Source organism: Macaca mulatta, chromosome Y, assembly GCF_049350105.2.
Source record: "Macaca mulatta isolate MMU2019108-1 chromosome Y, T2T-MMU8v2.0, whole genome shotgun sequence".
NCBI lineage: Eukaryota > Metazoa > Chordata > Mammalia > Primates > Cercopithecidae > Macaca > Macaca mulatta.
Window position 1 is genome coordinate 2352265 of NC_133427.1, and position 14042 is coordinate 2366306.

General features: G+C 38.6%; 1 protein-coding gene and 1 pseudogene across 2 annotated transcripts; one reads left to right on the plus strand and one right to left on the minus strand.

The window, feature by feature from the left end:
- Positions 1 to 3222: 3222 nt before the first annotated feature.
- Positions 3223 to 3834, minus strand: SRY (sex determining region Y). Its single transcript, NM_001032836.1, is given in 3 exon segments — positions 3223 to 3357; positions 3359 to 3361; positions 3364 to 3834. Coding segments are annotated over 3 exon segments (609 nt in total).
- On the plus strand, positions 3390 to 10338 carry LOC106995397 (ribonuclease H2 subunit C pseudogene; annotated as a pseudogene). Its single transcript, XR_013413283.1, has 2 exons — positions 3390 to 3529; positions 4436 to 10338. The product of XR_013413283.1 is annotated as a ribonuclease H2 subunit C pseudogene (transcript).
- The last annotated feature ends 3704 nt before the right edge of the window (positions 10339 to 14042 follow it).

Genomic DNA, 14042 nt, shown 5'->3' on the forward strand with positions numbered 1-14042 from the left:
GGTCTAGATGTCCTGACCTCGTGATCCTCCTGCTTTGGCCTCCCAAAGTGCTGAGATTACTGGTGTGAGCCACTGCACCCAGCCTGTTCTAAGTATTTCTTATATAGACTCACTTATTTAATGCTTGTGTACCTTAATTCATGTCTCTTCATGAGTTGATTTTATTAATAAATAGCATCTCAACTAACAAAATTGTTATAGAATTGAGAAAACTGAGACTCAGACAGGGAAAGTAAATTATTGAAGCTCAAGCCTGTAAGTGGCACTCCAGGTAGCCAAAGCTGAAGGGTTTACCTTCTAGAGCCCATGTTCTTTGTTCAGTACCAAGTTCCCTCTTAATGTATTTTAAGTGCCGACATTTTAAAATATAGCAAACATCCTTTGGCAGCCAAAGCACACTTGATGCTTACAGTTAGAATTTGTTTATTGATGTTTGTTTAATCATCACAAAAATATAAAAATGCTTCATTTCAGTAATTCCTAAATAAACCATACATAAAGTATCAATTCCTCTCCTGGGAGTGTGCTTCACATAAATTCTTATAAATGTTCTCCATTGTACATGTATAAGAATGTATAAAAAAAGCAATATTTGTAACAGCTGAAACCAGAAAGTGTCCATTCATTTGTCCAACAAAAATAGAATAATTATGCACAGCAATTTTTTCTTAAAAATTCTTGTTTGGGCAGCACATATACTAAAATTAGAATGATATAGAGATCAGCACTGCTCCTCCTGTGCCAGGAGGGTATTCAAATATAAAGTATTTCATATTTTTGGGAGTAGAATGGTGGCTACCCTCTAGTAGGGTCAGGTGGAGAGATTAGTATTGTTATTCAAAAATTGTAGTATTTCATCTAGATAGAAGCAATTAGTTGAGATCTATTGTAGAGCATGGTGAATATAGGTAATAAGAATGTACTGAATGCTTGAAAATTGCTAACAGAGTACAATTTAAATGTTCCTAGTGCAAAAAGAAAGGGAAGTATATGGGGTAGTAGATACATTGCTTGATTTAGTCATTCCACAATGTATACATGCGTGAAGACATAATTTTTAATAATCTGAAAACTGCCAAAATTTATTAAGCAAAAGAATCTCCACATAATATTTTGTACTTATATTTATGCACATTGTTAAAGAAAAAGAGTATTCAGTGATACTTGTTCAAACTTGGTAAGGAAGACTATTCAGGACCTTCAGCACAGCAATGAGGTCTTGCACTCCGGGAGAGATTGGCCTTAGCTCCAAATACATCTGGGCAGGTGGAGATTTATAGCCAAGGAACAGGCAGTAGGGTCAATGGATGGAGAATCACTAAGAGAAGACATCACAGATAAGGCTGATTCTTGCTGAAGACAGGCTAGGCTGATCAGATGTCATCTAGAGGGTAGTGGAGGATGAGGAACCTGATCAGATATTGAGGGTGATCAAGTGTTGAGGGTGATCAGATATGGGGTGGGGGTACAGACTTGCTAACCTGGCTTAGCAGATTTCTTTCCCAAAACTGTGTTTGGCAAGGAAGTGCACAGGCAAAGTTCAGAAACCTGACTAAAGTTTGGTGAAGCAGATAATCTGTGTCAGAAGTTCAAGAAAAGGAAAATTAAGTTATGGTAATGAAGGTCAGAATGGGTGTGATTTTTGGGAAAGTGAAAAGAGTGGTTTTAAATATTACAAAGTAGTTTTGAGTCAGTGTTTAAAAGGTAACAGGCAATATACAGTTCTCATTTGGCATAAAGCTCAGATTAAGTAGTATTGTCTCTGGAATAAAGTAATTTATGAAGGTAACAGCTTTTTTTTTTTTTTTTTTTTTTTTTGAGACGGAGTCTTGCTCTGTCACCCAGGCTGGAGTGCAGTGGCTGGATCTCAGCTCACTGCAAGCTCCTCCTCTCGGGTTCACGCCATTCTCCTGCCTCAGCCTCCTGAGTAGCTGGGACTACAGGCACCCGCCGCTTCGCCTGGCTAGTTTTTTGTATTTTTTAGTAGAGACGGGGTTTCACCATGTTAGCCAGGATGGTCTTGATCTCCTGACCTCATGATCCGCCCGTCTCGGCCTCCCAAAGTGCTGGGATTACAGGTTTGAGCCACCGCGCCCGGCCTACAGCTTTTTTTAAACCCTGAACTTTGAGAAACATGATATCCATCTCTAATATACACTCTTTTAGTGTTTGAGTTTTATTATTTAAGGTAGTGTGTCTGAAAAGTTTTGGAATATTGGAAAGTTCACTTTGATACCTACCATTAATTTTAACTTTTGATTTATTTTTATTGTAGAAAAATTTCTTTGTAATTTATACTTCAAAATGTAGTTTACAGTTATTGCCAAACTTCTAGTTTTCTGTTTTAGCTTATATGCAAATTTTATGAAGTCTTAGCATTAAATTTTTATTTAAATCCTATCAAATTAAACCAGTTGGGTCACCAGACCCTGTCCTTCCATCTCCATAATCTAGGTAGTCAGTATTCTCAACATTCCATCTGTATTTTTCACTCCACAGGCTTAGAAGCTAATGGGCCATGAAAACAAGTAGATTGCCATTTTAAGGGTTTTCAGAAGAAAGGCAAAACAATGAGTTTCATAGAGATATAAAAATGACAGTGAGTTAAAGATTTTGTTTTACCAGAGACATTTTATAACTAGTTGAAAGGAAATGTCAACCGTTTGGATTTATATGGAGTAAAGGAACTGAATTGCAAGTGGAGGCAAAACTGGTGTTTCCACAGCGTGAAGGGGAGAGAAAGAAACAAGTTTGATCCTGCTTACATATCCATTCCTTAGTTACCTGCAATTTACAGAGACATGCAAAGTAACTGAAAGACCAATGTATACACAGTCTAGAAAGGACTGCCTAACACGCTGCATATAGAAGTGTGATTTCTTTTTGTACAAGTTTGAAATGTGTTTCTCATTAGAGTATTTAAAATAAACCGCAGTGTCTCTTTGTATCAAGTTAGTACTCTGTTAAATAGCCACAAACATAGGCGGGATCACTTCTGGATGTTTTATTTCTTTGCAAGTTAATCGTGTTGACACAACTTGTCTTGAAATTAAGTTTAAAATGAAATACCAGTAAAACCGAAATGAATAAGACCTTCATTAGTCAGAGAAAAGAAAACAATATTGAAACTAAACATAAGAAAGTGTAAACATAAGAAAGCTGTAAGTTACCGTAAAAACGAGCATCTACATAGGTCTTTGTAGCCAATGTTACCCGGTTGTCCTACAGCTTTGTCGAGTGGCTGTAGCGGTCCCGTTGCTGCGGTGAGCTGGCTGTGTTGATGGGCGGTAAGTGGCCTAACTGGTGCTGCATTCTTGAGTGCGTGGCTTTGGTACAGTCATCCCTGTACAACCTGTTGTTGTACACTTCTCTGCAGGGTACCGAAGAGGGATCTGCCGGAAGCAAACTGCAACTGTTTTGCAGCATCTTCGCCTTCCGACGAGGTCGATACTTATAATTCGGGTATTTCTCTCTATGCATGGCCTGTAGTTTCTGTGCCTCCTGGAAGAATGGCCATTTATCGGCTTCGGTAAGCATTTTCCACTGGTATCCCAGCTGCTTGCTGATCTCTGAGTTTCGCATTTTGGGATTCTCTAGAGCCATCTTGCGCCTCTGATCGCGAGACCACACAATGAATGCGTTCATGGGTCGCTTCACTTTATCCTGGACGCTGCCTTTACTGTTTTCTCCTGCTTCACACTGATACTTAGAGCTACAGCTTTCAGTGCAAATGAAGGAAGAGCTTCTCCGGAGAGCAGGAATATTCTGTTGCGCAGCTGGACTGTAACCATCAGTGTTAAATACGCTTAACATGGCAGAAGCATATGATTGCATTGTCAAAAACAAGGAGGCTGCGACAAAACTGAAAGGTGCCAGATTTTGAAACTTAATTTACTATCCACAACTTACTTCTACCAGATTCTTTGTTACCTTAACTTTTGTAATGAAACTTTCATTTCTCCGCCCCCAACACCCCTCTCAACTCCGCCCAACCAGGCTACCCCCTAGTGCCCTGACAATGTATTCATTCTCAAGCAAAACATGATAATTCAGTAACATTGACTACTTGCCCTGCTGATCGGCCGCCTTGAAGGCTCTACTACTCTCCTGAAAAGTGCAAATTTGACTTAATCCCCAATTTTTTCACTGACCTTTTACGCCAGTTGAGAGGACAGAAAAAGCTATATGAATTGTTTATCATTATCAATATATGTGCTTGTTACCTTTAAAAAACAAAGCTTAATGAGAACCTAATTGTGTTAACCACATACATACATACATAACTGCATATTGAATTTATAGTAATCATTATCGCTTTTTCTTCACTTCTATTTAAAGAGTATATGAAAATTCTATACACATTTTTCACAGGCATTAAGTATCAGAATATTAACATATACTTACAAGTTTTTGTTTTGTTTTGTTTTGTTTTTAGATGGAGTTTCGCTCTGTCGCCTAGGCTGGAGGGCAGTGGCAGCGATCTTGGCTCACTGCAAGCTCCGCCTCCCAGCTTCACGCCCTTCTGCTGCCTCAGCCTCCAGAGTAGCTGGGATCACAGGCAACCGCCACCACGCCAAGCTAATGTTTTGTATTTTTAGTGGCAACAGGGTTTCACCATGTTGGCCAGGATGATCTCAATCTCCTGACCTCATGATCTGCCCACCTTGGCACCCCCAAAGTGCTGGGATTACAGGTGTGAGCCACTGTGCCTGGCCACAAGTATTTTATGCCCAACTTCTAGAATGGCTAACATTTGACTTTTAAAAAAGAAATTGTTTCGTTTTGAGATTCTCCAGAGGCACAAGATGGCTCTAGAGAATCCCAAAATGCTAAGAACTCAAAACAGTTTTAAGATACACTAAAAAGAGGATACAATTCTTTTCTTTGTAGATTGTATAGTGGAATACTTTTGAAGGCATTTTCTTCACTATCACACAATTAGCAATTTAAAAAACAATCTTTTACAAGTCTAAATTAAATTTCTATTCACAACTAATAAATTACAGTCATCAGTTTATCATATTTTACATTTTAGTTCAACCTCCTTCAAAATTTAAAGATCACAGTTTACCAAACTAAAGAAGTGAATAACTCTCCTCAATAAATCTTAAAGTCTGATGAGAAATGACAAGATTTCTTTGATGAAATAAAATGGGAGGCAAGTCTCCCCACTCATCAATATATTTTAATGCCATATTTGCAAAATGGGAGTAACAACTACAGGTTCTTAAACGTGTATCTTAATAGCAAATAAAATGGTTAAATTGCAGTCACACACACAAACAGATTTTCTACAATTGGAAATCACTTAAAAATGAGGAAAAACATACCCATTCAAAATCTGACGTGAAAATAGCAAAAACTGACACAAGGCACCACATGGGTGAACCTTGAAAACGTTATACTGTGTGAAAAAGTCAGATGCAAGAGGCCAGATACAGAATGATCCCACGTGTATGAAATGTTCAGGAAAGGCAAATAAATAGAGACCAAAACCAGATTAATGGTTGCTAAGGACTGGATGAAAGAGGTTGTGGAGAGTTACTGCTGGTGGATGCATGGCTTCTTTTGAGGACTGATAAAATGTGCTCTGGAACTAGAGAGAGGTGATCCCTGCACAACATGGTGAACCAAAGAGTAACAGAAACTGAAGTCCAAATAAGGAGTGTGTTGGCAGTCTTAGGATTGGAAATCGAGAAACAGATTCCAGAAGCATCTGACATTGTGTCGTGACCGACTATTTTGAGAGACAGTTTTTAAAGGGAACAAGAGAAAGTTGGTACTCATTAGGTTACTTAAACAACCTCTTATCTTAATTGGTAGTGAAGGGTTATCTTAGCAGTTCATGGGTTTCTACGCAACAGTCCTTGAATCAGGGGTTTGGGGAAAAAGTCAGTTTTCACTATAAAATCTTTTAAGAAGTGGCAGCAATTTTTGTCTGCAGAATCTGTAAGTACATTTTGCAGTCAGGCAGTTGCAAGATGGGTTTCAAAAACAAAATGTTATTGCTATGGTTAGCTCTTGTTTCCTTCCTTCACCGGTACTACTAAATCGTCCACTTTAAGAGGGATAAAGTCTTGTCGCATAGGAGCGAGGATGGAGAGCGGCGACGAGGCGGCTATCAAGAGGTACCGCGTCCACTTGCGCCCAGCCACACTGCAGGACGCCGCCCCCGCCCCATTGCACCTGATACCCTGCGAGGTCGCGGGGGACTGCCCTCCACTGTGCGGCGCTTCTTGTCGCCAGTCATACGCCAGGGCCCCGAGGGACTCTAAATATCATTTCGGGGCTGCAGACTAAGGGGCGAGGAGGTGGCAGTGCCGCCTAGCCTTGTAGGATCCGTGATGGTGACTGAAGAGGAGGAGGTGTCGATGGGGAAGCCAGACCCCTGGCGGGGTTCCGGGAATGACGACCAAGAAAAGGAGCCCCTAGAGCGCGACCTCGACCGCTTCAGCTGAACCACTACCAGCTTCAGCCGCTTCACGCTGTGGGGCATGGAGGCCATCCCTGGCCCGGATGCCAAAGTGCCTGGGGCCTTAGCTTGGTCAAGCCTCGCGGCAACTATTCACGCTCAGGTGCCCAAGGACACAACCAGAGCTTGAAATTCAAAGCCTCAAACCCTTCACAGCAGTAAATCAGCTCTTTACTTTGGAGCCACTGGATCCGTCACCCCAATAAAGGAGCTCTTCACAGCACACACACACACACAAAACATAAAGTGGTGAATTTTATATTCTTATATACATATGTCAGACTATCTATATATTTTTAAAAGGCAAAAAAGATCTCCCAGATGCTTATATTACTTGACGGTGTGTGTAAGGAGACTCACTTGGTGGCGGGCAGTCAACGAAATTTAAATAAAGACACAAAGTTTTATTATTTTTCTGTCTACAGATCCTAGGATAATGTGTGACATGTAGTAGGTTCTCAATATACTTCTCTGATACTTTAATTAATGAAATGTGTGAAAATACCTCAGGGTTCAGAAAAAGAAACTCAATCACTTAAAAAAAAAGGAAAAAAAAAAAAAAGCATTGGTTCTCCCGTAAAGTAACAATCCTTCCATGCAAAAATAAGGGTGCAGAGGGAGATTGAGAGCATTTAATTTACATGTATAATATAATATCAACACATTTTAATATCTCAACCAGGCTAATAATTCACTCACTGTCTCTAGGGAACTGCATTAACAGTTCTTCCAATATTGGGCCTTTATATCAGCGGCTAATCATATGCTTCCTGAGCGCCTGAGTGATCCCAGTTTCTGGAACACCATTCCTTTCTCCCAAAATTCAGTAAATAAAAAGTTAAAGCGCTATATTGTTTTATATGAGTATGATCTTTAAGATTCATTGATGACTATTTTTCAACAGTTGTTAAATATTTTTACATCAGTCAGGCCCACAAGCTATTATCTTAAGTGGTAAGAAATTAGCTGGTCCTGTCAATGTTAAATCCAAACTGGCTTAACCAAGAGCAAAAGTTGCCCAACTAAGGGATTTTTTTTTTTTTTTTTTTTTTTTTAAATCTTAAGGCATGGTAAGAAAAATGTTCAAAAGACATTAGATTCAAATAATTTCACACAGATTCTGGTTCATTTTTACATCAGAATAAAAATAGATGAAAACTGAAGAATAGTAACTTAGATTGGTCCAATGCAATTAATTGCATTTGAGGTACATTAAGATATCTTATACTCATTAAATACCCTTTGTAGCCCTAATTTAATTTCTATGGTGTATGCAAACAGAGATTAACACTGCATACAGAATAAATATACAAAATTTTATATGAATTTATTTTTCTCCTCATAAGATGTGCTTCGGTATTTCTTCAAATTCAGGGATGACTGCAACAAAAATGTGAATATTACTCCACTCCTTCTCTCTAATTTTATCTCAAGATATTCCCATCAAAGTACAAATATATGTGGTCATAAACCATCCCCCACAAATTGTATGCTAGACATAGTTGACTATTTTTAAGTCCAATTATGTGTTCATTTATCCTGCAGCTTGGCTATAGACTGTTTTTTGATGCCTAATGGTTGGCAGGTCAACAAAGACATAAACAATAAAAGAAAAAGTAAATTAAATGCACAACAGCAAAATTTAAAACTTTTGTGAGATGACACTTACAAATAAAAAGGTGTAATAGAATAATGCTAAACTTAGAATTTGTAAACTGGTAATTAGTTTTGGGACTTTAGAGTCAAATGTCCTTTCAAGATGTTGGGTTTGTTTTGTTTGCTTGTTTTTTTATTTTAATCATGTTAAATTCATGGGCCATATTTTCAACATCTAATTCTCAAAGAGTTAGAATAGTCTTCTGATTTGGTAGATGGAAATTAATGCTCACTTTAATTGCTGGGTTCTACTCTTTTAAGACTTAGATAAATCATCTAGAAACTGATGCATTTAAACATGATCAATTTTGTTGACATCTTTTTTTCCCAGGGATAATCTTAATTATTTGCAGGTGGGAAGATTAAGGTGCAGTGGGAAACAGAAGGATCTCCTACCTGAGCCAAAGAACCTTACAAATGCATATCTACTACACGTAAATTAAACTATAAGTAAACAAAATAGTTTACAACTTTAAAATAATGCTGCTGTTTTTTTTTCTCTAACCTCACCTGAATGATTTTTCTTTTAATTTATTATTTTGATTTTTTCAAAATATAGGAAATTGCCTCTAAAAACAAGGTTTCAATCTTGGGAAGAAATTTCTCATAGACTGAAGCATTTTTTTTTTTTTCAAATCAGTTGTACCTAATGGTCTTAAAATCACATTGTGGCTAGCCAGGCCTGAAATAGGTAAACAGAAACAGATGGCATCCACAGTTTTCCTTTCTTCCTTGAAGCAAAGAGGTAACTTCACTCTTTTCATTTACCTTCTGATGCACAAGTATGAGCTTCTCTTTTGAGTTCTTCTAATCAGCTTAGATACTACATGTTATAGCTTGTTTCTCTCTATAAAATGAAGGTCACTTTTAATCTTTTCCAGGGTCTTCCTTCAGTTCCTTTTTGTCCAAGGCTAACTACACTCCTCTTTGTCTAGTGAGCCAGCAGCTGTTTGACCAAGAACCACTTTAGGAAACAGTTTTTAAAGATACCTCATGAAAGCATTCTGTTGTACCCTTCCATATATTATTTTTTTCTCAGTCTGTTGTATTAAGATTAGAGATTGCTTTCTTTTTGTTAATGCTTTGAAATATTTTGTTTAGTGACCAAAGCCTTGGTCAAATTATGAATAGTTCTATTTTTTTTTCTGAAAAATAATGTTCCTTTAGTGATTTATACTTAAGATATATTATTATTTAACTGTCATACATTTCACAAATACTTTCCTAATTTTGGACTTAAAATGGCATTTATCCTCTTTATTTTTTAATCTTCAAAACAATAATATAACAATGATTATTATAATTTGTGCTTCTATTTTTGCCTTGTTTGAATGATGATGGCTTAGTATCTTACTGCTAAAAAATGTTGCTAGTTTGTAAAATAGCCTTTTTGCAGAAACCTGCAGCAAGAATCCAATAACAACAACAGGAAAAATCTGGGGAATTCTGGGCTTTTCAAATTTTTGTATTACCTAGCAATTATGTGTTATTTGAAATTTGATTAGAAAGAGGCTAAAACAATTGTTTGAGTCTGGTGATTAAAAAGTGGTAAGTCTTTGATCTATGATGGTTAGTAGTTTGTATTTTGTGGTAAAAACAATACTTTCCATTTTCAAATAATTTTAATTGTTACAAATTATTATAAGTATATTGTAATTAGTTTTTACTGCCACTCTCATAGCTTTGGTTGTATCTAATTTCTCATTCCTTTTTTCTTTCTTTGTTTTGTTTTTTGAGTTAGAGTCTTGCTCTGTTGCCCAGGCTGGAGTACAGTGGCATAATCTCGGCTCACTGCAAGCTCCGCCTCCCGGGTTCATGCCATTCTCCTGCCTCAGTGTTCTCAGTAGCTGGGACTACAGGCGCCCACCCCCACACCCGGTTGATTTTTTGTATTTTTAGTAGAGACGGGGTTTCACTGTGTTAGCCAGGATGGTCTCGATCACCTGACCTTGTGATCTCCCCACCTCGGCCTCCCAAAGTGCTGGGATTACAGGTGTGTGCCACTGCACCTGACCCTAATTTCTCATTTCTAATGTCACTTACATTTGCTTTATTATATTTTTATTTAATCTAAACCAGCAAGAAGGTACTTAATATTGCAAGCTTTTAAAAGAAATAGGGCTGCTGCTTCTTTTGCTAATCCTCTCTTTGAAATTCCTTTTTGGTTTTTGGGGGAAGTTATTTCTACTCAAATCTTGTTCAGGTCAGAATGAAGCTACAGATGAAGAACATGAAAAGTTGTTGGTTAAAATAAAATTATAACTAGGCTGGTTTACGGTTAGTAATTTCTTTTCATGCTCCACTTAAATGTTTTTACCCTAAAGTAATGATGTAGAAGAAGTCTAAAGCAATGGGATTAATATACATGTCCCAGTGCAAATTTGATTCATGAAACTCTTTGTTATTTTTGGCTGCACGTACATTGTTACAATTGTGATGCAAGATGAATATTTTGCATCTTTCAAAATCTTACATCAGTAGGGAGTTGTCCCCAACCTAGGAGAAAGAAAAAGTAATATATTTTTCTCACCTGTCAACAAAGCCCATAGGTGACACACTATGATGAAAGACAGATAAACAAGAGAATAGCACTCACATTTATTTAGTAAATGTTTTACGTCACATGAGAACCTTCAAAAATGAAGACCCCAAAAAACAGAAAGCTATGTGTTTTTACTTAAGTTTGATGAAGTGGACAGGTGTGCAGAAGTACAACTGGACAAAAGAAGCCCAATCTAGTGGTAATCAATGGGGAACTTAGCAAGGCCTGTGTGTTTAGATTCTGGGCCTCTCTGTACCATCAGCTCCTTTCTTTTGGGTATAGGGAGGGCCCCTTTGGAATGCGGGTCTTAGGACCTGCTCTTCTTCAAAAAGACCATATATATGCAAAGCAACTCCTAAATGCAGAAGGAACCTAGAAACCAAAGAAGGGGGCAGACAAATCCAGTTTGCCAGTGTGGGATGACTTACTGGGGAAACTTACAGAAAAAAATGTGGCCTTGGGTACCCACTAGACAGGTGTTTATTTGCATCGCAATCTCCCATACCCATGGCTTGTATCTTGGGGAAAAAAGAATACATGCTCAGGAAGGAATGTGTAGTTGGCTGCAGGCATGACAGCCTATAATTTCTACAATAACAAGGGTTGTTTGGGAGGAAACTTAAAAATGAATAGATATTTCTACATAAAGAGTAATACAACTAGACATTTTGGAGGTATTTCTAGACTCAGTGTTAGCCAAACAGATTCACATTTTAAACTAAAGTCATTCTTGTCCCCACACTCTGTCCCACTAATTCAATGTCATGTGCTGACCTCTTCTGAGATGGTCCCTGAAACTTTAGAAGGAGGCATCCAGAGCCAGACACAGTATTAATAAATTTATTTTCTAGTTGCAAGAAAAGGCCACAATGGCAATGTAAACAATAACAAGAATTATTAACAGCTTTGCCATTGTTAGCCCCCAGAACTAAACCAAGGAGAAAGCCAGTGGGAGAAAGGGAGAGTAGGGTCAAGCATTGCAGTTATCTGGCTTTGCATGTCTTGCAGGGTTACCATTATGTTGTCAGAATTATCTGGAATATATACACAGCATTCAGTTCTAATAATCTGCTGCACAGGTTCTCTTTTGTGCAGCAGTTAAGATATCTAATGCTGTGCAATTTCGCCAAACGGTGTATACATGAGGGATATTTTAGAGTTCTTTCAAGAAATACTTTGGAAGCCTGCTGAATACTTTGAGAGCCTGCTGAATATTCTTAGTGGGAGCTTCTACATATCATTAATAGGTCATGTCTTTAATGTCTAAAGATGGTGCTAAATTATCATTCCAATGAAAAATAGCTCTTGTCTAGCTATTAATCACATGTAGGAGATTAGCAGGTCTGCCAACTAAATTTGTTCATCATCCTTGGACCTATGGAGAACCTAAAGTGTAGCATTCTAGCCATCCTTGTAGTACCCAAAGACAGAGATTAGATTCATTCACATAACTATTCAGTACCATTTGGAGCACACCAGTTTAAGCCGGATCATGAGGACTAGTCTGTAGCAAGTGAGTGCATGGCCTTCAGGATTACAATATATTGACACTGCTCCCGGAGTAAGATGGCTTACGAGTTATGGATATGGTTCCCTTGTTCTTAACATAGGGGCACCAACTGACTTAACTGCCCTGCAGTTGGTGTCACCCAAATTTGAAGAAAACTCTATTTATGGGAAGACCTATGAGATTTCATAATAAAAACTATTACTTTAGAATTTTAGAATATAGGGTAGGATAGGCTAGCTATTATACTTTTTTTTTTTTTTTTTGAGGTGGAGTCTTGCTCTGTTACCAGGCTGGGGTGCAGTGGCGTGATCTCAGCTCACTGCAACCTCCGCCTCACAAGTTCAAATGATTCTCCTGCCTCAGTCACTTCAATAGCTGGGATTATAGGCACACACCACCATGTCCAGCTAATTTTTGTATTTTTAGTGGAGACACAGTTTCACCTTGTTGGCCAGGATGATCTCGATCTGTTTACATTGTGGATCCACTTGCCTCAGCCTTTGAAAGTGCTGGGATTACAGGTGTGACCCACAGTGCCCAGCCTATTATACATTCTTACGTGGCATTTATTGAGCTGCATCTTATCAGTAGGTCAATTAATCACATCATCCCTTGACATATCAGCTAATGTGCTGTTCTAATGTTCAGCAGCTTTAATGAATGTTTAAGGGTTGTCCATCATTTCCCTCCATAGACAGTGCCCATCAAGGCAGACCAGAAGTGTTGAGAAAGGTAACAAAATGCAAACCCAGCTGGCCTCTTCTGTAGGCTGTCAGTATAATGTTGAGCCCTCTGTGGGAAGACGTTCATTTCTCCTTTCATAGGTCAGAGGAGTAAGAAGAACAGAAGATTATGGGCAGAAATAGAAGTGTTTTGTGGTACTTGGCACAACAGTTCTTTCCCATCAAACAAAATGACAGTAGAATCTTTATCTCAGGTATTATTAGAATATGGGCAGCCTGAGAATTATGGGCTGGGAGCACATACTGAGCATTTTGCCTGAGGGGTTAAGGTATCTGGTGTTGTCTGTAAGCAACATCAAAAGACCATGTTAAACAGCTCACCAAAGGTGCTGTATTCTGGTGTATTGGCATATGGAACATTTTGGCCCAGACTCCAACTGGATCAATGGAGGGCACTTTAGCTGCCCGGGGGATTCCTTACTTTCTGACAAGAAATACACTATCTAACCTGGGGGAAGTTGCCAGTCCAATCCTTATTCAATTGTCCCACCTCTTGGCTCAAGATCTTGGGGAATCCTAAATAACATTTGCCATTGACCTTTTACCAGCTCTGGTAGAAATACGTCTCCTCAGATCTTTTTCACAAGTATGGTTGATGAACTTTTTTCTGGGGTGGTCCCAAGTCATTGGTATGATGCCAGCTCTGTGTTTGTTTTGACTGAATTAAGATTTCTCAGTTAGGCACCATGGCTCACACCTGTAATCCCAGCACTTTGGGAGGCCGAGGCGAGTGGATCACCTGGTCAGGAGTTCAAGACCAGCCTGGCCAACAGGGTGAAACCCCCTCTCTAAAAATACACAAATAAGCCGGGTGTGGTGGCATGCACCTGTAATCCCAGCCCCTCAGGAGGCTGAGGCAGGAGAATTGCTTGAACCTGGGCAGTGGTTGCAGTGAGCCAAGATCATGCCATTATACTTTAGCCTGGGAGACAGAGCGAGACTCCGTCTCAAAAAAAAAAAGAAAAAAAAAAAAAGGAAACACATAAATGATTTCTCATGACCTGAGGCAAAACTATCACCTACCCATGCAAGGTATCGGATTGCATAACTGTTTGCAGTTGTATTTTCAAAATGGCATTCTTTTCTTTTCTTCTCTCTCTCTCTCTCTTTTTTTTTTTT